The following is a 27,339-nucleotide window of genomic DNA, read 5'->3' as shown; positions in this document are numbered from 1 at the left end:
TCCTTTCCAACTTACTTAAGCTTAATACATGTGAAACTAGGTCTGCCTCTGTACCACCTGTCATTTGCTACCAAGGAAAATGCTTAAGATTGATTTACAAAGTCACAAAGAGTCAATCAACATGATTTGCACAATTAAGTCAAATGAGAAAAAGGGAGGACAGCTCTCATTTGAGATGTCACTTGCTAATTTTTTTTTTTAAACCACCCTCAATGTTATTTTCAGACTCAGAGCACTTTTGCCAAATCATTATATTAATACTTTCAACCTCAGTGCATTTTCCTTATTTGTCAACTCATCTTCCTTTCTATATTGCAGGAGTTCTCAAAGGCCCACCTCTCCCATGAAGCCTTCCTAAGTGAAATCACACCTAACCAGTTTTCTATATCCAGATGCTATTGTAAGTCCTTTACAAGTATTAATTCATAATCCTTATGAGATCCTTATAAGCAAAGTGTTATTGCCATTTTTCAAATGAGGAGCTGAAATATAGAGAGATCTTATAATCTGTCAAGATTAAGCTTTGGGATATGAAGCCAGGAAATACAGCTAAGAAGCCCATATTCTTATCCATTTTGCAACACTGCAGCATTTATGAATCTTCTTTTCCTAACTCCTTTTCAACAGAGCCTCTCATACCCTACCATCAAAAAATGTAAGCATTCAGACCTCTCTATATATTTAAGGCTCATCTTTCCTCACCTACTTAATCAATTGTTTATTTGCCCTAAATACTATCAGAATCAGTACTATCCTGAACTACAAACTTCCAAAGGCTATGACTGTATTATTTAATCTAAGTATACCATGAATAATAAATTTTTATGATAACTTCAAAGTATTTTTATTAATATCTAAGAGAATTAAGAAGTAATGTAACTACAAAATAACAACAGAAGGTAGATAAGGTAACAGATAAATACTGCAGTAGCAGCAAGTTAAATATTCATATTCATAGCATAAAGATAGACCTACATAAATCAGAAGACAATGAAACTCCCACATGTCATCACTCACATAAACTTTTACTTCTCTTGCTAACCATAAGTATCCTGCTCTAGGTAAAACTATATCTAAACCTTATAAACAACAAATGCCTAACTTATTTTTACATTTATTTCACAGTGATTTTAGAAGTTTCAAAATTATCTCTTTTTTTAAATTTTTTTCTGGGCTTATGGGATCTAGTTCCCTGACCAGGTATCAAACCTGGGCCCATGGCAGTGACAGCAGAGTCCTAACCACTGGACCACTAGGGAATTCCTTCAAAATTATCACACTTTTAAAATTAGGTTTTCAAATTGAACTCTGGTACATAAAGACTTTAACCTACCTAGTACTTCTGTCACAAGAATATGCACACAACTCAACGCGTTCGATTTTCTCTGGAACTGAAGAACTCATGATTATTGGCACTGAAACAAAACGTTGATAGTGTTCCAACATTCTTGTTATTTTTTCTTTGCTTATCCCATGAATATTACGCCTAAAAATTCCAGGGGGAAAAAAGGGAAGGAGGAACATCAGTAATGACATTTTTTAAAAAATCGGCTCATACAATGTCAAAAAAACAAACATTTCTAATATGTAAAAATATCAAAACTGGTTTATTATGACACAATGTAAACTATTTAATTTTAATTTTCATTTTATTCAGGATGTCTTAAATTACTATTTTCTTAATCATGCCACACAGTCTTTTCCAAACATCCTTTATCATGTTGGAAAAAAACAAGCAAATCTTAATAACTTTAAAAGAACTTATTCACAAGTGCTATTAAAAAAAAAACTCATAAGAATATGGCCATCATTTTAGTTAATTACTAACTAGTGACTAAAAAAATTCTACTCAGAGGCTCTTACTCACATCAGTACAGCAGACAAGATGTCCCAAAGGACTCTCCTATTACAATAAAATTGGATCCCATATAAATTATACACACACTTTAATACATCTTAAGTTCAAGCAAAGAGAAAAAAAATTCCTATTTGAAGTTTCTGGATGTCCAAATATGAAATCGGCTATAATTGTGCTTTCACTCACTGTAGCTTATTTCTTTGTTTTTGTTTATAAGCTCGTATACTTAGCTGAATCTAATACATGGGAATCCTTAGGCCTGAAACTGAGGGTGCTTTCATGCATACAGCATCAGGAGTTGCATCTGCCAAGAGGCAAGATGGTATGCTTTAGTTCTTTAAGAGTTTTATCTTAACGAAAACATCTCAATTGCAACTCTCCTATCTCAGGTTGGATCCAAGGTTTAGTGTCTGGATCCTGGGAGTAGTATCAGCATTTGCCAGCTGAACAAATCTGGCTTTCATATTTACATACCTCCATCTTGTCTGGTTTCAGATCACAAAGAAGCAAAGAGATAGAAAATATGAAAGAGAGGTTAAGAGACGTAGACATAGAGGACAGACCAAAAAGGTCTAGTATGTATCTATCTAAGTCCCAGAAAGAGAAGAGAGTACATGTGGGACAGAAACAATTTAAATAAAAATGGTTAAAGAATTTTCCAGAACTGATGAAAGACATCAATCTCCTAATCTCACAAGTTCAACAAATCCCAAGCAAGATAAATAAGAGATCCACAACTAGAAACACAGTACTGAAATTGTCACTCACCAAAGATAGAAATCGTATTAAAAGCAACTAGAAATTTGATAAACAAATTATCTACAAAGAAAACAACCATTAGAATTATACCTGACAACAATAGTAATGGAATCCAGAAGACAGTTAAATGTTATCAATAACAGAAACTGTAAATCTAGAATATATACACTCAGCAAAAGCTTACAAGAATGAGCACAATAAAAGAACTTCCAGATTAAAAAAAAAAAAAAGTTTGACATAAAGCATGCCTAAATTGTAAAGGAAATTCTAAAAGAATGTCAGGCAGAAGAAAATTCTCAGATCAAAGGCCTATGATGAAAGAAAAATTAAGCACAAAGCAATAACTAAATGAGTGAAAACAAATACTACCTGTACATTCTAGACAGTCAGAGCCTGTAAGCTGGAAGGGAGGTTAATTATCAGAGTTAATATGTTTGAAAGTTCTTGTATGTGGGAGGAGGAAGGCTAAGAAAATGGTTTAACTTAAAAGTCTGCACAATAAAACCTTTAATGTAACCACTAACAGACTTAAAATAGTATATATAATCTCCAAACTAGTAGAGAAGGAAAAAATGAGCAAGCAAATCTGCATTCAATTTTTAAAAATCTGAAGTAAGGCAAGATAGGAGGAAAAAATCAAATACTTAATTTTCTGTGATAGGAAAAAAAATCACAAAAAATGTGAGATAAATAAAAAGTACATAGAATGAGACAGTAAGAGAGAAGACCAATTATATGAATAACCAAAATAACTGTAAAAAAACGAAAATATCAGTTAAAAGCTAAAGACAGAGTGAATTTTTTAAAATCCAGCCATACTGGATTATAAGAGATACACCTAAACATAAAGATACTGAAAGGTTGAAAGGAAAAGCATAGAAAAATTAATAACACTCAAATACCAACTAGAAAAAGCTGGTATATTTCTATTTATATTAGACAATTAGATTTTATGACAAAAAGTAATACTAATAAAAGAAAATCAGTGGACAAGGATAAAGGCTTCAATTAGAGTGATGCAAAGATCTTAAGATTATATGGACTTCAAAAAATATCCTCAGCATATTTACAACAAAAATAGAATTATAGGGAAAGACTAATATAATCAACATAATGGTGATAGAGGAAGATTTCAACACACCTCTCATAGTAGATTTTTCTCATCCCTCTCTTAAAGATTAACCCATTAAGCAAAATTTTCAAAAAATAAAATTATATATAATGTGCGCAAATGAATAAGCATGATTTAATGATATAGTAATATACTGTAACCATTATAAATTCTTACCAAGCAAATATGAACATTATAACAAACTGATAATGAACTAGTAAAACACATCTTTAAAAATATCAGAGAATTAGTTTGTTACAAACCACACAATCTTATCTACTGCAGTAAAGTTGAAAATTAATTTTTCGAGAAGATAAATTTTATATTCATCTACTCAAAAATTCAAAATATAGTTCTAAATAACCCAAAAGTTAAAGAATAAAAGTAACAGTAATGCAAACTAGAAAATAAATGATTAAAAGAAGATATTACACAGTAAAATTCTAGGAGCAGCTAACATGGTAGTTAAGGAAATATATAGCATTCAATGCTCATACTAGAAAATGACCTGAACTTTCAGTTAAGCCTTACAAAAATAACAATAAACAAAGCAAAATAGTGTTTTTTAAGCAAAGAAAGTAGAATAAAAGAGAAGCAGAAATGAATCAAACATAAAACAAACTTATAATAGAAAGCTCAACAAAGCAGAGATGTTTATTTGAAAATGCTAATAAAAAATCTGATCTCTGGTGAGAATAAACAAGAAAAAAAGATACACGTAAACATATTAGGATTAAAAAGGGGAACTAAGTATAGATGTAGCAGAGATTTAAACTTGAAGAGAATATCAACCATCTTAATAAAAAGTCTTAATAAATTTGAAAACTTTGGTATAATGGACAAATTCCAACTGAAACTTCTTACAAAGAAAATATACAATACAGACAGTTTCATAAGTAAATCCTATCAAACATTCAAATTCACATAAACTCAGAAAAAAGAGAAAATACTTCCCAACTAACTCTATGAACCTAAAACCATCATACCAAAACCAGGCAAGACAGGGCAAAGAATAAAAACTGTAAGTCAATCTCACTCATTCATGCAGATGCAAAAATCCTAAACAAAATTATTAGAAAACCAAATCTAGTAATGTATCAAGGGGATAATAAAAAGGAATAAAATACTGATACATGCTACAACATGGGTGAACCTTGAAAACATTATGTTAAGTGAAGCTGCCAGACACAAAAGTTCACATATGATTCCACTTACATGAAATGTTCAGAACAGGCAAATTAACAGAGACAGAAAAGCAGATTAGTGATTGCCAAGGGGTAAAGTGGAACTGGGAGAGACTAGAAGTAGCAGGTACAGGGTTTCTTTTTGAGGTAATGAAAACATTCATTAATTAGATAGTGGTGATGGTTGCACAATGTTGTAAATATCCTGAAGACAAGATGTCCTTCAATTAGTACTGAAATCAGTTCAAATTACCAAGAAGAAAATACTCTGACCAAAATTAATTTAGGGCCAACCCTATGGGAATACAAAGCACAAAACAAAACACACTGTCCGTGTCCTGAATAACATTTTCATCCAAATTAAACAATTAAAGAAAAAAGTATAATCTTGTACTTTTACAAGATTATAAAGCAGAGCGGGTAGTGAAAAACCCGAACAGCCAACATTTGCTACTCTTTCTGTTCACACGTTCTCATTTCCCTCCAGCACTGTAAGTTACCAGGCAGCTACAACAATTTGTTCCTTCTAAGTGGCACATAGTTCAGGTTTGCCAAACCCTAGTCTCTTCTAGTTTCAGATACTGACATTATATTTTTAATAAGTAACAAAGTACTGGCTATATAAGACATCTGGAATTTTTCTGTTTATTAACCCAATTTCAGAATAAAAAAATTCAAATTCTTCATAAATTGAAAAAGAGAACCTACAGGCAATAAAGTATTTGTCAATTTTTAAGTGGCAAAGCCACAATCTGATCCATTTTGTTTTATTCATTATTTATAAGAGGAAAATAACCTAGATGGACTTTCTTATCACTATCACAAAACTAAAACATTTTATATAAGCTCCAAGTTTTACCTTGCAAGTTCCTTCGGTTTGAATTTCCACCATGTATCTGGTTCCCGGAAAAGGACTTTATATTTATGTTTTTGAGACTACATACAAAAAAGACAAATGCATTTTTAAATAATTACTTTCATGAAATTAAAATTTTCCCAAATTCACAGCATGTTAAAACTGAAAGAATATAAAAGATTATCTATCTTGATGAGTGTGTTATCTGGCAAGATGAAGTCTCTTCGATCCAACAACGAACTTCTAGAAATTTATGCTACTGATAAAAATTTATATCAGAGTGCAAAATTATATATACAGCAGAATATCTAATTCATCATTATTTGTAATAGCAAAAGAATACACACAACTCAGTGTCTATTAATATTGAACTGGCTAAATAAAGGAGGATAGTCATACACTGAAAATACATAACAATGGCTTTTAAAATCCTCTATGTGTTAATGAGAAAATGTTCTTAATGTAAATGTTAAGAAAGTAAGATATAGAATTTTCACTAGAATAAAAAAAGATTAATCAGCATATGTACAGAAAACTTCTGGAAGGAGTCTCAAAAATACTATGAAAAGCATCTACCTCAAGGGAACAGGACTTTAGGCTTTCTTTTTTATGGCTTGAATACCTATCAGAATACATACATGACTTTTATAATTTAAAAACTATTTTAAATGACAACGCATTCTTTTTTTTTTTTTTTTTGCGCCACATTGCACAGCTTGAGGGATCTTAGTTTCCCAACCAGGGATTGAACACGCACTGTCGGCAGTGAAAGCAAAAAGTCCTAACTACTGGTCTGCCAGGGAATCATGGAATTCCCAATGACAGCTACTGGGAAACTATTTTTCAAAACTCTAGTATTTTGGCACCACAATGCCAAAAAAAAAAAAAAAAAAAAAACAGAGAGAGAGAAAAACTATTCTACCTGAACTTTTTCCATCTCAACTGATGTCAATCTTCAGTTACACAGGCCAAAACCCAACTTGATGCCATACTTTATGCCTCTCTTTCTTTCACATCCGTGCCGCTGCTGCTGCTAAGTCGCTTCAGTCGTGTCCGACTCTGTGCGACCCCATAGACGGCAGCCCACTGGGCTCCCCCATCCCTGGGATTCTCCAGGCAAGAATACTGGAGTGGGTTGCCATTGCCTTCTCCAATGCATGAAAGTGAAAAGTGAAAGTGAAATCGCTCAGTCATGTCCGACTCTTAGCGACCCCATGGACTGCAGCCTTCCAGGCTCCTCCGTCCATGGGATTTTCTAGGCAAGAGTACTGGAGTGGGGTGCCATCGCCTTCTCCATTCACATCCGTATCAATCCAATGAGAAATTCAATTGGCTCTACTTTAAAAATATATCCAGAATTGAATCTCTACTCACCATGACCTCCACTGCTACCATGTTGGTCTGAACCATGTCATCTCTTACTTTAACTACCACGAAAGCCCTTTAACAAGTCTCCTTCCTGCTTCCATTCTCCCCGACTCCCAAGTCTGTTCTCAACACTGCCCTACAGTGATTCTTTTAACAGTCAGATCATGTCACTACTCTGCTCAAAACCCTGTTATGAACTAATAAATTTATTCCCTCAAATCTTGTATGTGGAAACTCCCATTCCACCATGTGACTGCTTTTGAGGACAGGACCGTTATGGAAGTAATTTAGGGTTAAATGAAGTCAAAAGTTTAGGGCACTGATCTGGTAAGATTAGTGTCCCTATAAGAAGGGATACCAGAGAACTTGCTCTCTCTACCATGTGAGAACACAGCAAGACGACCATGCAAGAAGAGAACTCTCAATAGAACTTGATCCTCCTGGACCTTGATCTGGGACATCTAGTCTCCAAAACTGTGAGAAAATAAAATTCCTCTTGTTTAAGCTATCCAGTCTATGGTAATTTTTATGGCAACCTGAGCAGACTAATGTATCTTCCATGTCACTCAAGGTAAAATCCTAAGTCCTCACAGAGACCTATGCATAAGCCCTTACTTAAGTCTGCCCTGCCATCTCCCTGACCACCATTACATGTCTGACCTCACCTCCCACTATTGATCCCTTCAGTTTTATGACAAGATGCCAATAGTGGTCATTGCTATTTTTTGTCATTCTGACAAAAAAGTCCAAAGATCAACCCAGACACCAAGGTAGGTACTGACACGATACCCCGTAATGAGCCTGCTCACTTCCATCTCCTCACCTCAGCACCAAATTTCTATAACTTATTCAATGGCCGGCAATAGTCCAGGTCTCTACCTAAAGGGGTATATTTAGCTCTTAGAATCATAATTTTAAATGCACACATACACACAGAGAAAAAGAGACTAAGCATTTAAAGACTTTTTCAACTCCCATATCAATGGACAAATCTTAACAATAAGTTATATTACTTAAGAGGATTCTGACTTAGGTCAACCTATATGACAGCCCACAAGGGAAAATACTACTTTGCCATATTTATATTTAGCCAGTAGAAACTAAGCTACTTGACTGCTCCCTATTTATCCCTAACTTACTATTTTAGCTACTTTTGTGAATGACAGTCAAGATGGTAATAGACTATTATCTCCAATCTATCCCACTCTTTTCTATACCTTTCATTATCTTAATAACAAAAGAAGCAAAAGGTGATCCTCTTCTCTACAGTAATTCATGCATCTACTTCTTTATGAAAACAAAAGCATTTGGCATCTAAGATAAACAGGAGTCCTTCATATTTCTAAGTAGAGTTGGAAAGAGTCAAGGAATCAGTATTGGAAAAAGGATTTATATTTTTAATTATTATATAGTAAATAAGGGAAAAGATAACATTATAGAAGGCTGAAGCCTAAATGAAAATCAGAAACATATAATTTGGGGACTTCTTTATTTTCTACATAGGAAAATAAAGTATTAAAAAATTTTCTAAGATGACAGCAGGGAGCTAAGAAAAACCTACAGAGGAGTCAAGTAAGGTTAAGGGGGAAATACGTCCCTGTGGTAAATATATTAGTCTAGAAATTAGGAACTCCTAAGGCCAGAAAGTGAACTGAATTTCAGCTCCCAAAGAAGTCTGTTTCCGCTACGACGCTGCACAGAAGTAAAATCTCACTTGCTTTCAAAGGAAACATAATTTTCTTTAGCAAAGTAAAGAATCACACCTTCAAAACAGTACAAACACACTAGGCACAGTAAAGGGGGTATAAGCTGGATGTGTTAAAAATACAGAATAGCCAGTATAACATTCATTAACTAAAGAAACAAGCTGAGCTTCAATGTGCCAGACATGTGCTAATCTTGGGAGAATAAAACAAATAATACACATACTCACAAAAGCTTCACTCATCAATTTACTCAACAAATATTTATTCAGTATATGCCAGTGCTATACTCTATAGATTCAATGATGAATAAAACAATAGCCCTACCCTCAAGAAAAACAGATGGCTTAAAGCCAAATTCAGCCCATCAGCCAATATTTGAACAGATTAGGAACTAAGGATATATATATATATATATATTTATGTTTAAAGGATTGTTTAAAAAGAATATGCAACAGACTGTGGCCTGCAAAACCTAAAATATTGGCTATCTGGTGTTTTCTAGACAAAAATTAGTCAACTCATGACCTACTGATAAAAACAATGTACTTACTGCTATAACAGAAATAAGCCAGAGTGCCATGAAAGAAGAGTGCCCAAGTCAGATTTTTAGTAAATGAATGAATGCTAACTTACTAAAAAGTCAGGACTGTCTGCTTGAATTCACTTAAGTATTAGTATCCCCTCAAAATCCCAAACCCAGTATTAAAGACTTATGACAATTTATGGTACAAACCAAAGCAACATATGGCTTCATTTCCCATGCCTGTAGGTTTGTATTATCTATTATTACAGGAGACACCTTCTTCTCAAATGCTTCTTTTGCTGAAAAACAGAAAATGAGAAATCACTTTTAATAACAGTATGTTTTAAAAATCTAATCTTATTGATTAGATTTGAAATTTCATAATTTGAAAATCATAGATATGTGCTAATTTTACTCACAATTCTACTTCTAAATACGCTGAAGAAGGAAATGGCAACCCACTCCAGTATTCTTGACTGGAAAATCCCATGGACAGAGGAGCCTGACGGGCTACAGTCCATAGGGTCACAAGAGTCAGACAGAACTTAGCAACTAAACCACCAGTACTTCTCAATACTATTTTGAGTATATGAAAAACTAAAGTAAGGAAAATGCTGAATAATAAATCTTAAATACTAAAATTATAATCAGATATTAAATAAAGACTGTCTGGTCTAAGTTTGATGTGTATATTAAATGTATAGTCAGCATAAATGGGGGGAAGTTTTCATTAAAACCAATAAAAAGACAATAATCCAATTTTAAAATGGCAAAAGATCTAAATAGAAAGCTTTCCAAAGGAGATAAACAAGTAGCCAATAAACAGACAAAAAAATGGTCAACATCATTAGCCATCAGGGAAATGCAAATCAAAACCACAATGAGATACCATTTAACACCCACCATTAGGATAGCCATAGTTCAAAAGATCAGATTAAAAAAATTTTTTTAATTAAAAAAAAACACAAGTGTTAGTAAAGATGAAGAGAAGTTGGAACTCTCATAAACTGCTACTGAGAATGTAAAATGGTGCTCTTGCTTTGGAAAATAGCTTGGCAGTTCCTAGAAAGGTAAAACATAGACAGGTATATTCACAGCAACATTATTTATAATAGCCGAAAAATGAAAACCATACAAATGTCCATCAACTAATGAATGGATAAATGAAACGTGGCATATCCACATAATGGAATATTATTCAGCCATATAAAAGAATGAACTACTGATACTTTCTACAACACAGATGAACCTTGAAAACATTATGCTAAGGGAAAAAAAGCCATTCACAAAAGACCACATATTATATGATTCTACTTGGATAAAATGTCCAGAATAGATAAACCTATGGAAAGTGAAGTAGTGGTTGCCTGGGGTTGAAAGAGAGTTAAAGAGAAATGAGGGACTGCTAATGGGTACAGGGTCTTTCTGAAGTGATAAAAATGTTCTAAATTTGATTGTGGCGATGGTTGTACAACAAGGAACATGTTTAAAACTATCTGACTCTTATCTCACTCAATAAACCTTTTTTAAAAAGTTCTGCCTACTAATTTCAAATTATTATTGCTGCAGTTGTTGTTACAGAAAGGCAAGTTGAACTACTACTGATAAGCACTCTTCATTCTCATTTAACCTTTATAAGAATTCTGAGGGTTTAGTACTATTAAAGTCTTTTACAGATGAGGACACAGGATCCTGGAGAGTACAAATAACTTGTTTAGGATCACACAGCTGGTAACTGGCAAATCCAAGACTGCACTTGATCACATCAGACTGTTTTATTTTTGTGTTGGTATTTTCATATTCCTGATTTTCACTTTAATATTTAGTTCAAGATAGAACATAGAAAAATTTAACCATGTCTAAAGATGACAAACTCAAGAATAGCCTTCATAGTGCATTTATCACAAAAGAAAGGCTAAGTAAAATACTGTCTATATGTCTTAACAAGAATTTCCCATATAAAATTCAAACTATTCATAACTAAACATTTCATGATAAAACCATCTTCAGTGAATAGTTGCACAACCTTCCTGCAGGTTTAGTTTGAGGGAAGTCATTTTCCACTCTCACACAATCCTCTACAAAAATTAAGCCAATCTAGGGAAGACTAGTGGTTAACAATGCAAATTCTCTTTTAGGAAACTGGAACCAGAGTGTGCCAAACAACTGTAACCATCTTAAGCTATTTCCAGACCAATGTAGAAAAGCTGACTTACTTCTGACAAGATCTCCACTGACTAAATAAAACTTAAACATTCCAAGCAATGTTCTAAGCTATTTTACAAAAATTAACTCATTTAATCCTCATCACAGATCTATGAGACTACCTCCTCCACTTATTATATAATAAGAATTGCTATAGTTATAATTTTATCTATATTATACAGGTATAATTTAGAATGAAAGTTAATTACAACTTAAAAGTTGTATGTCACTCAAAATAAAAACACTCGGCGGATTTTTTCCTTTATATTGCTCTTAATATTACCCATCACCTGATGTCTAATCCTTACCACGATTCTGGTTCCATTCATGTGCTTCTCCTAAGTATCTTACATCAAACTGGTATTGTCCATTTATGTAAAAATAATCATCAGTACTAAGAATGACTCCACTTGGATTATCCTCTTGCAAAGTCCTGTGAACGGTAAATATAATTATTTTCATTAATTTTTCTTCTAAATTCTCTCTCCTGATTTTTGCAAGGTCATAATCCAAATTAAAAATTCAAGTATCATTATTTAAAAGAATAAAGACACTTTATTTCTCAAACAGATCACATTGAAAATCTCTAAGCAGAAGTCTGACTCCCAAGAAAACCAACCTGAGGCAAGTCTACTTTGCTGTATGTAAATTATTATTTCAGAAACTTTTAAAATATATTATGAAGTCCTTTGTTCTTACTATAAAGGTATGAAGGTTAACACAATTTTAAATATCAAGAAAACCAGTAACTAACAATGCTTCAAAATTCTTATCAATCGCATGCATCTCCCTCATCTGGTCACTTGATACACACAGATCTACCTTACTTCCTCTAAGCTGAAGGTCACTTCCAAGTAGGCAAGTACCTTGATATTTAATTCTACTTCAAAAGTAGAGGAAACTCTTAGACTATTAATTTAATCAGCTCAATTATACAAAGTTAAGGACTTCTCTGCTGGTCCTGCTACTACTGCTAAGTCGCTTCAGTCGTGTCCGACTATGTGCGACCCCATAGACGGCAGCCAGCCAGGCTCCCCTATCCCTGGGATTCTCCAGGCAAGAACACTGGAGTGGGTTGCCATTTCTTTCTCTGGTGGTCCAGTGGTTAAGAATCCACCTGTCAATGCAGGGGACATGGGTTCAATCCTTGGTCTGGTCCAGGAAGATTCCATGCGCTGCAACTTAGGGCAATTAAGCCCATGTGCCACAACTACCAAAGTCCCAAGGCCCTAGAGCCCATGCTCTGCAATAAGAAGTCACTCCAATGAGAAGCCCATGCACCGCAACTAGAGTAGCCCCCACTCACTGCAACTGGAGAAAGCCAGCACGCAGCAATGAAGACCCAATGCAGCCAAAAGTAAATTTAATTTTTAAAAATTTTAATAAATAAATAATACAAAGATAAGATAGTTTGATAGGGGTTTTCTGACTCCTCTCTTTCTTTTGGCCACATTAGCTTGCAGGATCTTAGCTCACCAACCAGAGACAGAATCCAAAGCGTGAAGTCTTAACTACTGGACCATCAGGTAAGTACCCCATCTCTCTTTGTTGACTCTGGAATTTATCTTCTATATAATTGAGATACAAGTAAAAAATAAGCAAAGAGAATCCACAGAGACATAATAGTGCTACCCTCTTGACATATACGTATATGTAAAACTGATCCACTTTGCTGTACAGAAGAAACTAACACAAAATTGTAAAACAACTATATGCCAATAAAAAATCTATTTTATTTTATTCATTTTATTGTACTGGAGTATAATTTATTTGCAATGTTGTATTAGTTTCAGGTGTACAACAAAGTGAATCAGTTATGCATATATATATATCCACTCTTAGATTCTTTTTCTCATATTAAAATATATCTTTTGAATTTGATTTTTATTAGTATCTATTAAGCAAAAATGGGATTCCCTGATAGCTCAGTTGGTAAAGAATCCACCTGCAATGCAGGAGACCCCTGTTTGATTCCTGGGTTGGAAAGATCCGCTGGAGAAGGGATAGGCTACCCACTCCAGTATTCTTGGGCTTCCATTGTGGTTCAGCTGGTAAAGAATCCACCTGCAATGCAGGAGACCCCTGTTTGATTTCTGGGTTGGGAAGATCCCCTGGAGAAGGGAAAGGCTACCCACTCCAGTATTCTGGCCTGGAGAATTCCCATGGACTCATGGGGTCACAGAGTTGGACACGAATGAGCTACTTTCACTCTCACTTTAAGAGAAAGAGGTGCTGTTTTAATCCCTGAGCATCCATCAGTAAATTGCATTCACTTACACTGTAGTGAATGCTCACTTGATCTCACTTTCTAAGACTCCTGTATTTATCTTCTCTTTTATCTCTAAGCTTTCCCCTCGGACACTTCACATCTATCTCAGCTATCTTTTTAATTTTTAACCACACTTTAAAGATCCCTTTTTAACTGTTACCCAACTTCTCTCCTTAACTGCTTTAGTATAAATGCTTTTTTAATGTCTTAAGGTCTTCCACCTTTCCAGGGCAACAAAACTATTTTTCAAGACAGCCATTCATGGCCTTCTTCCCAATAAATCTGAGTCTTTTTTCATCTTTTATTTTCCTTGGGCACAGCAGCTTAACACTGTTGTGCCACTCTCTCGGAGAAAACTCAGCTACCTATCTCTGCACTTCCCAGTTATTTCTCTCTTTTCATTCAAATTTTAGCAAGCTCCAACTTTGTGACAAACATTTCTTTCTCTTCCTAATCTCTAACTGTAGCTGCTTCTGGCTCTCAGGCCTCTGAAACCTACTTCTTCAAACTTGTGTCACAGCTCTATTACCTTGTAAGGTAACTCCTTTTGTTTCAGTCTTTCACAAAATGAAGTATCATAATTGACTGTAATATCTATAATATTATTTCCTATTCTTGTGGTCATTAAATCAAAGAGAAAGGCTATGTCTATAGAAGAATATATTTATAAATATATGAGTAGAATATGTGGAAATTTATTGGAAGATAAATCCAGACTTAGAAAGGACATTAAAAAAACAACTGAAAATGAGCTTATCAAGGTATACATGAATATTCCCAAAGACTAGATACACCTAGGATCAAATAGAAAAGACTCAGTTGAGAACAGTAAACCATGAGAGAAGACAGATAAAACTTAGAAGGAAAAGGGAAAAACTGGCAAAAATAAATAAATTAGATGTAAATATTCTGGAATTTAAAGAAGAGGATTGAAGAAACTTTGAAAACAACACCCTTTAAAGAAGTATCACTGAAAGTATAACGAAGTTGCCTCTAACCTTGACTCTGGTCTCTGAGACCAAGACATCCACAACATATCTTAACTACAAAAAGCACATAGATGGGATATATGAGATAAAACAACTGAGGGTACCACATTTTGCAAGAAAAAAAAATCACTGAAAATTTGAAGTTCTCTGACTACCAATGGTTCATCCTATGTTCTCTTCCTTCATATTATACATTTCTAAACCTTATTTAACAATATGCTACAATTCCAAATTTCCAACTACCAGCAGAATTCTTGTTAAGACTTCCTTGAATTCAAAATCAATTATGGCCCTTCATCTATATAACCAAAGCTGAATTCATCTTTCTCCCACTCAGATTAGTTCTCTTCCACATGAACTTCTTTCCTTTGATTTCACAAGCTCACAATCTTGAAATCACCTTTAATTTTTTTTCTTCTATTCTGTCTCTCAAAATGATATTCTAAGACAAAAGAATTCAATAAAAACTTCTGGAGAAAACAGTGCTATTAGCTACAAAGTTAGAAAAAATTAGTAAACATCTCTATGAAGTAAAAACATTTCACACAGTCAAACTATTATAAATATTCAAGTTCACACATTATACTCATTTTTTTAACTCAATTAAACCTCATACCTTGCCAAAAAAGATTTTCCAGATCCTGGAAGGCCTCTGAGAAGAACGAGAACTAGTCCAACATAAGATGATGTCTTCTTTCTTACCACCTGAGAAACTGGAGTTTCTTGTACCTGGTAAGCACTTGTTCCCTCTTTACTTCTCCATACCTTTGTTGGGGAAGTATGAGAAATAACTGGGGGTGGAAATGTATAGCTGACAGGCCTCCAGTGTGCAGCTGTGGTTACAACAGGAGCTACAAAGCCATGGTTTGCTTGAAAGAGGTCAAAAGCAGGAATCATTGGATTCCACATTGGTGGAGGGGGAGGAGGAGGCAGCAGTAGAGGGAGGGGGGTTAGTACTGGGCAGTAATTCACATCCTTCCCCTTTGATGGCAGTTCAGTATGTTTGTGTGGCTGGAAACTGAATTCTTCAGAAGGTACAAAAACATCAGGGACAGATGTGGATTTCTGATCTCCACCTGTACCTATTAAACCAGGCCCTGGATTTTGTACAGCAAGATTTAGAGGAGCCTGAAGCTCACTGGCATCCAAATCTACAGGAGCTTGAGAGAACTGAGTCTTAACACACTCAGATTGCGAAAGCTCGCTCTGAATTTGGTTGCTGCCATCCATCAAAGTGTCATTATCTGCATTTAAAGAACTACTGAGAAGAGAATCTTCCAATGCCAATGTGTTATCTTTTGTAAAACTTTTGGACCCATTTGAAACTGAATGTGAAGTTAAGGAATTTGAACTTAATGCAGAGACAGAATGCTCTAAATTTTCACTGTTCAAATCCATATTTTGGGTAGAAAGAATGGGAGTCATATTACTTGAATCTGAACTTATAAATGAACTCGGGTCACTAAAATTATTAACATCTTGCAAAGGCAAAAATGAGTACGCTTGGTCATCAGGAGAAGAGTTCAATTTCTCAAAAGCATTTTGTATTAAGGAATCTAAGTCTTCAGTTAGCTGCATGTCCAAAAATGAATCCATTTTTGAATCTTCTCTCTCTTCTTCTGGAGGACACTTTTCCATTATTTCACATTCCACTGCATTTACTTGTTTCTCAGAAGCAACGAAGTTTGCTGAAGATGATTCTTCATTCTTAGCATCAGTGGCTGATAATTCTAATAGACAATCCATGGCATTTTCAACTGTACAACAATAAGAACAATAACAACAATAAAATATATCTATATGGATTGAAATAGTAAAACATAATTAAAATTCACATAAAATTATACTGACTTTACATTGAATGAAATGTCAAGAAATTTATAAATATTCAAGTCATTTTTAACTTAACACTTTACTAATATATAATTCTGTATAGTGAAAGGTTTGAATAATGGAGACATGCAATGTTGTTACTTTCAGACAAACAGTAATAAGCTAGGCCAATAAACTGCCATCAAGTAGACATTCTCTGATGAATTTATTGAGTAAAAGAAAAATATCTGGAACTGTATACTTTAGGGTTGTTTATAAAGATCCTAAAACCAGTTGACTTAATCAACAAATACTTACCTATTACATGCTGCTTTAAGTATGAAGTATTTTATTTATTAATAAGTATTCTAATAAATCTAATTTGTTCATATGGTCCATACTATGAATTTGACTTAACACAAAAAATGTGCACGAGCATGTAATACATATCAGACATACTTTGTACAAAAATGAATAAGATAATAGTTTTTACTACACTCAAAGGATTTTCGCAGTCTAATGGAAGCAAATGAAAATGTTAGAAGACAATTATACTATAATATAGATTAAATACTGCACACTCTTAATAATATACAAATGCTTAAGCAGCCTTATAGGAAAGTAAGGAAAGGTTTCACATGAGGTGATGTGTAAACTGGGAGTTGAAGATCAAAAAGACACTTGTCAATAAAGAAGGGAAAGGCAAACCCAGTCCTGAAAACACACAGCATGTTTAAGCTATTGAGTTTGTTGGAATGCGAATATACAGTAATATGGCAGATAAGAGAAGGAGATAAAACTGGAAAGGGAAATCAAGTAAAATTGGGAAGGGTCCTCTAATTTCATGGTAAGAAATACTAATTTTATTTTCCAAGGGAACTTGAAGGAAAACTACCTGTTATAGCATTTGGGCTAGATGCTTTGTCGTCTCATTGAATCTTCAAATTATACTACAAGCTATAGTATTCCCAGCACAGAGACAAAGAAAATGAAGTTTAGAAAGTACATTAACTTAGCCCAAGTCACACAGATAATAAGTGACAGAGTCAGGACTGGTGTGTCGACTCCAATGCTGAGCTCCTTCCATTACAACATAAAAATACAGAGAAATTAGAATTGTTAAACATCTGAAATCTGAGGCTTTTTCATATTATTTCTGTGTATTAACTTAAGGAAGATAAATGTGGAAACGGCACAGCACAGTAGGTAGAAGCTCTGGTCAGGAATCAGAATGACATTTAAATCCCTACTTGCTGGCATGAACACTCTGAACAAGTTAGTTAACTTTCCTAAGCCTTGATTTTCTCATTTGCAATGTGTGGATAACAAAAGTACCTACCTCATAGGGTTGTTGTGAGGATTAAATGAGATAATCCATGAAAAAGGGCTGTGCACAAGGACTGGCACCTAGTAAGCACCCAATTAGTGTTCCCTTAAGAAGAAAAACAAAGAGGGATTGGAGGGGGCAAGCCTGGCAGAGAGACCAGTTAGAAGACTATAGCAATAAACATGGAAAAAAGGGGAAAAAAAAAGGGAAAAAAGCAAATATAAGAAGAATTTCTAAGAAAAAACTACATGATGGAAAAATCACAAAAGATCAACCAAAAAATTAATGTGTATATAATGAAAAACAGTATATGTAAAAAGAAGTAAAAGATCACTATATATATAAAACACAGAAGTTTTTACAGTTGTATAAAACAATGACAAACACACGAACAATTCACATAATACAAGAACTAATAAACAATCATATATAAAAATGTTAACATTTCCCTTTATCTAAAAAAAAAAAAAAAAACATTAAAGAAAAGGTAAAATCTTATTCCCAAAATCTTAAAAGAATACCACTCAATGCTGACAAGGCTGTAATGAAACCCTTATACAGTGCTAGTGTCATTACAAATTGGCACATTTATTTTATAAGGTAAATTTATTTTTTAATTAATTTTTATTGGAGTATAGTATAGTTGATTTACAATGTTGGGTTATAGTTTTTGCTGTACAGCAAAGTGCATCAGATATACATATACATATATCCACTCTGTATTTTAATTCTTTTCTAATACAGGTCATTACAGAGTATTGAGAAGAGTTCCCTGTGCTATACAGTAGGTCTTTATTAGTTATATACTTTATATGTAGTAGTGTGTATATGTCAATCTCAGTCTCCGAATTTATCCATCCCCCCGCTTTCACCCCTGGTAACCATATGCCACACCTCTTTAGTAGGCAATTCAGCAATATGTTTCCAAGAGCCAAAAACTGTCCTTACCCTGTGATAGAAGAAAATAAAACTTCGGAATCGGGAAAAAGCCAAAAGACGGAAAAGGTTATTCATACAAAGATGTTCTTTGCAACAGTAATTATTCATGTAAAATATAGCTATAATTAAATAAATTAGAGCATAATAACCCAATAGAATATTAGAAAGCTATTAAAAAATATAAAGACTGCAGCCAACTGAAAAAAATGCTTATATTAGGTTAAGTTTTAAAAGTAGAATAGAATATATAACGTCATAAATGTTATTATTCAAACTACTCAAAACATCAGTATTTATGAACGAGGTATAGAGAAGATCCTGGAAAAGAAAAATGTTTTTTGTTAGGATGTAAGGGTAACATACTGATATTTTCCTTGTACTTCTTCATTGCTATTAGTGTACGTGCAAAAATAAATTTTAAACACACCAAAATAAGGAAATATATGTTGAAGCCACAAGTAAAATTGTAAACACTATTGTTTCTGAGCATCATGTAGACTCCTGAAAACTGGTTTTCTGCATACATAGAAGGATAGATAAGATAGGCTCACATCACAGACTGTGGAATGTAAAAAAAAAAAAAAAAAATTGAAGTTTACTCCATTACCAAAATTCCCCAAACCTAGAATAATTTTACTTATACTAATCACGGCCAATAGCAATACTAAAAATCAATATTTAACTTACTCATCCATTTAAATTTGACAGTTTTCCCTGTCTGCAAACATACATCTAAACAATTTATTACAAGTCATTAATAATTTACTGCACTGAAGACTTTATCAAAACAAAACAAAAACTCAATCCTTACTGGGAAAAAAAAGAAAAAGTCCTATGAGGTACATACTATTATTTTTCTCTTTAACAGAAGAAAACTGAAACCCAGAGAGGTTAAGAGGTAGAGCTGGGAAACCAACCTAAAGCCAATTTTAAATCACACTGGTCTATTAGCCTCAACTCTTAATCAGCTCTCATTTCCATAATTATAATTACCTTTTCACTCAATAAATATTTACTGAGGTCCGAGCAAGTCATTTGGTATTTAGGGGCTGGAGATACAGCAGTACAACAAAACAGTTTTTTAAATCCCTCTCTTTATAGAGTACTCGAGGTCAACAGCTCTCAACTGGAATGATTTTGCCCCCCAGGGAACATAAGATGATATATAGAGGCATTTTTAATTGTTACAGCTGCAGGGATGGGGTAGGGGATGTGCCACTGGCATCTAATGGGTACAGGCCAGAGATATTGCTGAACATCCTATCATGCCCAGGAAAGACACTCACAACAAAGAATTATCTGGTCCAAAATGTCAATAGTGCCCATCTTTTCGAGTGGGAAGATAAAAAGAAATAAAACATAAAAGATGAAATCTACACATACATCTTATACCTAGCACTATACATTTCTTGAAAGAAGAAACGATGTTTTATTCTTCTTTATATCCCTCATAATACTAAACTTAGTACCTTACCCCACAGCAGATTTTCAAAAAATAATGAACAAAATAGAAATAACGTAGTCATTTTCTATATTACTACTGGTCATGGCATAGTACATAAAACCTTTTTATAAAATGCAAAGGGTTCAAACTAAACTTTTCTCACCTTTGAAATCACATTCAGAAAGCATCAAATACACTACATCAGGATCCAGATCAGAAAACATCTCTGAGACACTGGTGAAGAGTTCTTCCTGATCAACCTTTGTCTCATACACGGAAGGAAGAGTAGTGGTTGGCTCCTCATGACTAGTAACACTGGATACAACTTCCTTAGAGTTTGTGGTCTTCCGAAAAGGATTTCCCCCAAGATTTTTCCTTCTCCTTGGCATTCTGACTTCCAAAACTAAAATGTCTCCCTTTTCTTATTTAAGATGTTTGATATTTAAGTCATACCTCAAAGAAAATAGGGTTAAATATCTTGCACAATCCAGTAGTAAAAGGACCTAAAATAGAAAGCAAGTTGAAACACTCAGACTATAGTTATAGTTCCAGATCTAAAATTGGAATGACATCTTTATTTAACTCTAAAAAAGTACCATCAACTCTGGTGGGCAGCAAAGCCCAAGAGCAGTCAAACAATTTCCCTCTCCAAAATATTCAAGTTTTTCAGGATTGAACATGTTAAAAATTAAGATATTAACAAATGTAATATAGTTTCAGAATGGTGAGTACACTATTTTAGCACAATTACTTCATTTAAAAAAACAACAACACAGTATTCATAATGAGGATGCCTACTGAACACCTATTTGGATGTCTAATAGGCATCATAAATTTCACATGTCCAAAACTGAGCTCCTTATCACATACTTCACACTTGTTCTTCCTAGTCTTTCCCATCTCAATTAAGGCGACTCTGTCCTTCCAACTGCTCAGGTCAAAAAGCTTGGAATAATTCTTGACTCCTCTCATCCCACATCCAATTAGTAAGCCAATTTTGTCAATGCAACCCTCAAAATGTATCCAGAATATAATTCCTCACCATTTCCACGGCTACCACCACCTTGCCTGGATTAGTATAAAAGTCTCTTAACCTCCTTGCTTCCACCCTTGCCCCTTCAGTCTACTGAGCACGACAACTAGAGTGACTCAGTTAAACCACAGGTCAGATCACACCTCTCTTCTGCTAAACTATCCACTAGCTTCCCATTACACTCAGGATAAAAGTCAGAACCCTTAAAATGGCCTATAACCCAGACAGTTTTTACTTTGGTACAGTCATCCCTATTCCTCTTTCCCTTGCTCATGTCACTCGAGCCATACTTCATCTCCTTGTCCTTCAAACATCAGTCATGCTCCATCTTAGAACTTTTGTATTTGGTCCCTTCTACCTAAACTTATTACCCCAGGTATCTAAAAGATGTATTTCCTATCATTACTCAATTGTTACCTTCTCAGGAAGTCAGTTGTCCAACACCACTTATCCTTCTTTCCTTACTTGAATTCTCTCCATAAAACTTACCTTCTAAAATAGTATATGTGTTTCATCCACTTGTTTTATTTATTACCCATATTCCAGTAAAATGTAAGCTCCACAAGGGCAAGGACTCATAGATCTGGAGAACTCTGACAATCTACTTGCTTTCTCCTCTTGGATCTAATGACCAATTCAAATGTAACATTATCTAAAACCAACTGTCTGATATTTTCTCTGAAACCTGCTCAAAACATTTGGTCTGGCTATAGTCATCCTCCATCTGTATTCCTGTCTCCTAAATGGTCTCCCTGTTTCTACACCTCTTGTCCCCTACAGTCTATTTTCAATATACCAGCCAAAACGATCTTCATACAACATAAGTCAGAATGGTTACAGTATGCTTTAAATTCTCAACTGGCTCTCCATATCACTCAGAGTGAAAGCTAAATTTCTTACTATGGCCCACTTCCACTTTCGGCTTTTAATATACTTTTTCCCAAGATATTTGCATTGTTAACTCTTTCACCCCTTCAAATCTTTGTTCAAGTACCACATTCAATGATTTCTTCCTTGATTATCTAATTTAAAGTCATATTCCCCACTTTTTCTTTCCCAATTTCCCTTTTCTGTTAACCACCCATTGCCCTTAACACCTTCTACATTCCATAAAATTTACCTTTTAATTAAATTTATTGTGTCATAGCTCTCTCCATCTTCCAGGACTGCAATGTCAATATGGCAGCCACCAGCCACATGTGCCTATTTAAATTTAAATTAGTTAAAATTAAGTAAAATTACATTTTATTTATAAATATCAGATAAAGTAGATTTTAGAGCAAAAAAAAAATCAGCAAAGATAGAGAACACTATATAAAGGATCAGTCTGACAAGAATTCAGAGCAACCCTAAATGTGTAGGCACCAAACAGAGCTACTAAATCAAGTGAAACAAAAATTGACAAAACTGAAAGGAGAAATAGACTAGCTTATAATTATAGTTAGAGACTTCAACACCCCTCTCTCAATAAGAGTAAGTAGACATAAGATCAGCAAGGATACAGAATAACTCAATAACACCATCATTTAAGGATCTAATCAACACTTATACACTCCATTCAACAACAGCAGCAGAATGCATATCCTTTTCAAGAACCCAAATAACATATACCAAAATAGACCATATCCTAGACTATAAAACAAACCTCAACAAACTTGAAAGAACTGAAATCATATAAAGTATGTTCTCTGACCACAATGAAATCAAACTCAAAATCAATAACAAAAAGATAATACAAAAATCTCCAAACACTTGAAACATAAGTAAAATACTAAATAATCTATGGGTCAAAGAGGAAGTCTCAAGGAAAATTTTAAAATACACAAAAATGAATGAAAATGAAAATATACCATATCAAAATTTGTAAGACACAGCTAAAGCAGCAATGGCAAAAATTTATAGCAAATTGATAACTATAAATTCATATATTAGAAAAGACTAAAACTCTCAAATCAATAATTTAACTTTCTACTACAAGAACCTAGAAAAAGAACAACAAAATAAACCCAAAGCCAGTAAAAGGAAGAGAATAATAAAGACCACAGCAAAAATGAATAAAACTGAAAAGAGAAAAACAATCACTCTAGACCCTGCAGACATCAAAAGACTAAGAGAATACTATGAACCAGTGTACATACAGAAGTCTGACATCTTATAGGAAATATTTATTTCTCAAAAAACACAAATTATCATAACTCACCCAACAGGAAATAGATAAAAAGAAATTTCAGGCCTAAATACCCTCAATGGAGAAGTCTACCATATATGGTCTCTTTCAAAAATAGAAGGAAAACTTCTTAATTCATTTTATCAAGTCAGTACTGTTACCCTGATACCAAAACCAGACAAAGCAGTACCAGGGGAAAAAAAAAAAAACAAACCTACAAACCAATATCCTTCATGAATACAGACATAAAAATCCTTAGAAAATATTACAAACAAAAATCAGCAATTTATTTTAAAAGAATTATATATCATTATTAAATAAGGTTTATCCCAGAGATACATGGTTTCTTCAATATTCAAAAATCAGTATAACCCATTATATTAATAGGCTAATGAAGAAAACCTTGGTTGCATGAATAAATGAAGGAAAAAAGTGACAAAATTCAATACCCATTCATGATAAAAACTACCCCAAAAATAGGAATATATGAGAACTTCCTCAAAACCCTACAGATTATATTTCATTTACTAGTAAAATACTGTATGTTTTCATCCTAAGATTGAGAACAAAGCAAGGATGTCCACTCTCACCACTCTTATGAAATACAGCACTGGAAGTTCTAGCCTATGAAGTAAAGGAAGGAAAGGAAATAAAAGATATACAGATTCAAAAGGAAAAAATAAAACTTTCCTATTTGTAGATGACACAGCTATCAATGTGGAAAATCCCAAGGAATCAATAAAATCTTCAACATGAGTTCAGCAAAGGATACAAGATAAATAGACAAAAGCAACTGTATTTATATATCCTACCAATGAATATATGAACATTGTAATTAAAAATACAGTATTATTTACAAATGTTCAAATAATAAAATATTCTGAATAAACCTAACAAAACATATATAAGACATATGCTAGAAATACAAAATAGTGATGAAAATTTTTGAAAAAGTAGATAAATGGATTTATGAGCTGCTAAACTCAATATAGTAAAGATGTCAGCTTTTCTCAAGTTGACATACAGGTTTAGCACAATTCCTATCAAAACTCCAGGAAGATTTTCTCTGGATATAGACAAGATTATTCCTATATTTAAATGGAAAGACAAAAGAACTAAAATAGTTTAAACATTTTGAAAGAGTAAAAGGATTCAGTTGACTCCATTTTAAGACTTACTATAAAGCTACACTTATCAAAACTGTATGGTATCAGTGGAGGGGCAGGCATACAGATCTGACAACAGATTATAGATTAGGAAACAGAAGAGACCAGCATGAATATGCCCAACTGACATCTGACAAAAATGCAAAAGCAATTCAATGGAGAAAATATAACCGTTCAACAAATGGAACTGGAACAAATAGACACCACAGATAGAGAAAAACTTTGGCCTAAGTCTCACACTTTATTAAAAAAAAAAAAAAACTCAAAATGGATCAAGGACTTAAATTCATAGTACTATAAAACTTTTAGGAAAAAAAAGAAAATCTTAAGGATCTAGGGCTAGGCAAAAACACCAAAAGTATGCTTCATAAAAGGAAAAACTGATTAAACTACACTTTATCCAAACTTAAAACTTTTACTCTGTGAACAATCCTGTTAAGAGTATAAAAAGAAAAATGACAGGCTGAAAGAAAATATTTGCATACCATGTATCTGACAAAAGACTAGTATCCAAAATATATAAACAAACTTTATCAAAACTCAAAGTAAAAGCAAACAAAAACCAAGTAAGTCAACTAGAAAGTCGGGGGGGGGGGGGGGTGGATTTCACCAAAAGGATATACAAATGGCACACAGGTACGAAAAGAATTTCAACATCATTAGCCATTAAGTAAATGCAATTTAAAACTACAATGAGATATTATAATACTTACACATCTATTGGGTTGGCAAATATAAATAATAATGACAATAGGAAATCCTGTCAAGGACACAGAGAAATAGGATGGCTCCTATGCTACTGATAGGAATGTAAAATGAAAAAACCACTCTGGACAGCAGTCTGGCAGTTTCTTAAACTAAATCTGGAACTACGATACAATTAAGTAATTGCACTTATGGACATTTTTAAGAAATGGAAAATTATGTTTACCCAAAAACCTGCACATAAGTATTTGTAGCAGCTTTATTCATTATAATCAGAAACCAGAAAACAATTCAGATGTCTTTCAATGGGTACACAGTTAAATACACTATGTCACTTCCATCCCATGAAGTTAATAGTCAGCAATAAAAAGAAACCTACTATTGGCACACAAGACCTGGATGAAATTGCAGAGAATTAGGCTGAGTAAAAAAAGCCCATCCAAAAGGCTATGTATTGAATGATCCCCATTTGCTTAACATTCTTGAAATGAGAGAAATATAGAAATAGAGAATATTAACAATTGCCAAAGGTTGAGGAGGAAGGAAGAGGGAGTAGTGGATGTGGCCGTGAAAAGGAAATTTGAGGGATTTTTGTGGTGATGGAAATGTCCTATATCTTGACTATATTAATATCAATACCCTGGTTGAGATGCTGTAAGTCATTTTGCACATGTTTCTTTCATTGGGGAAACTGGGTGAAGAGCACAGGAGATTTCTCTTTATTATTTATTACAACTGCATGTGACTCTCAGTTCAGTAGCTCAGTTGTGTCTGACTCTCTGCGATCCCATAGACTGCAGCATAACCGGATTCCCTGCCCATCACCAATTACCGGAGTTTGCTCAAACTCAAGTCCATCACGTCGGTGATGCCATCCAACCATCTCATCTTCTATTGTCCCTTTCTCCTCCTGCCTTCAATCTTTCCCAGGATCAGGGTCTTTTCAAATGAGTCATTTCTTCACATCAGGTGGCCAAAGTACTGAAGTTTCAGCTTCAGCATCAGTCCCTCCAATGAACACCCAGGACTGGTCTCCTTTAGGATGGACTGGTTGGATCTCCTTGCAGTCCAAGGGACTCTCAAGAGTCTTCTCCAACACCACAGTTCAAAAGCATCAATTCTTCGGCACTCAGCTTTCTTTATAGTCCAACTCTCACATCCATACATGACCACAGGAAAAACCATAGCCTTGACTAGATGGACCTTTGTTGGCCAAGTAATGTCTCTGCTTTTTAATATGCTGTCAAGGTTGGTCATAACTTTCCTTCCAAGGAGTAAGTGTCTTTTAATTTCATGGCTGCAGTCACCGTCTGCAGTGATTTGGGAGCCCCAAAAAATAAAGTCTCTGTTTCCACTGTTTCCCCATCTACTTGCCATGAAATGATGGGACCAGACGCCATGATCTTCGTTTTCTGAATGTTGAGCTTTAAGCCAACTTCTTCACACTCCTCTTTGACTTTCATCAAGAGGCTCTTTAGTTCCTCTTCACTTTCTGCCATAAGGGTGGTGTCATCTGCATAGCTGAGGTTATTGATAATTCTCCCAGCAATCTTGATTTCAGCTTGTTTTTCATCCAGCCCAGCATTTCACATGATGTACTCTGCATATAAGTTAAATAAGCAGGGTGACAATATACAGTCTTGATGTATTCCTTTCCTGATTTGGAATCAGTCTGTTGTTCCATGTCCAGTTCTAACTGTTGCTTCCTGACCTGCATACAGATTTCTCAGGAGGCAGGGAACGTGGTTTGTTATTCCCATCTCTTTCAGAATTGTCCACAGTTTATTGTGATCCACAGTCAAAAGCTTTGGCATAGTCAATAAAGCAGAAGATGTTTTTCTGGAACTCTTGCTTTTTTGATGATCCAACGGATGTTGCCAATTTGATCTCTGGCTCCTCTGCCTTTTCTAAATCCAGC

General features: G+C 34.2%; 1 protein-coding gene across 3 annotated transcripts in view; it reads right to left on the bottom strand.

Moving 5' to 3' along the window:
* Positions 1–23,070, bottom strand: part of LOC120862053 (NEDD4-binding protein 2-like) — a 56,907-nt gene extending 33,837 nt beyond the window's left edge. The window contains exons 1-7 of one of the 3 annotated variants that reach the window (XM_040238051.1): positions 22,504–23,070; positions 20,514–20,853; positions 15,445–16,585; positions 11,879–12,003; positions 9,576–9,664; positions 5,772–5,848; positions 1,334–1,486 (exon numbers count right to left, since the gene is read on the bottom strand). In XM_040238051.1, coding sequence (XP_040093985.1) covers positions 1,334–1,486; positions 5,772–5,848; positions 9,576–9,664; positions 11,879–12,003; positions 15,445–16,585; positions 20,514–20,739 — 1,811 coding nt within the window. In that variant the 5' untranslated portion in view covers positions 20,740–20,853; positions 22,504–23,070. Of the gene's footprint in view, positions 1–1,333; positions 1,487–5,771; positions 5,849–9,575; positions 9,665–11,878; positions 12,004–15,444; positions 16,586–17,979; positions 18,510–20,513; positions 20,854–22,503 lie in introns of those variants that run through there. The other 2 variants (XM_040238053.1, XM_040238052.1) reach the window with 2 other exon arrangements.
* Positions 23,071–27,339: the final 4,269 nt, after the last annotated feature.

Source organism: Oryx dammah, unplaced genomic scaffold (assembly GCF_014754425.2).
Source record: "Oryx dammah isolate SB20612 unplaced genomic scaffold, SCBI_Odam_1.1 HiC_scaffold_3, whole genome shotgun sequence".
Taxonomy (NCBI): Eukaryota; Metazoa; Chordata; class Mammalia; order Artiodactyla; family Bovidae; genus Oryx; species Oryx dammah.
The sequence above is the reverse complement of the archived record's forward strand: the minus strand, read 5'-3'. Positions and strand labels throughout refer to the sequence as shown.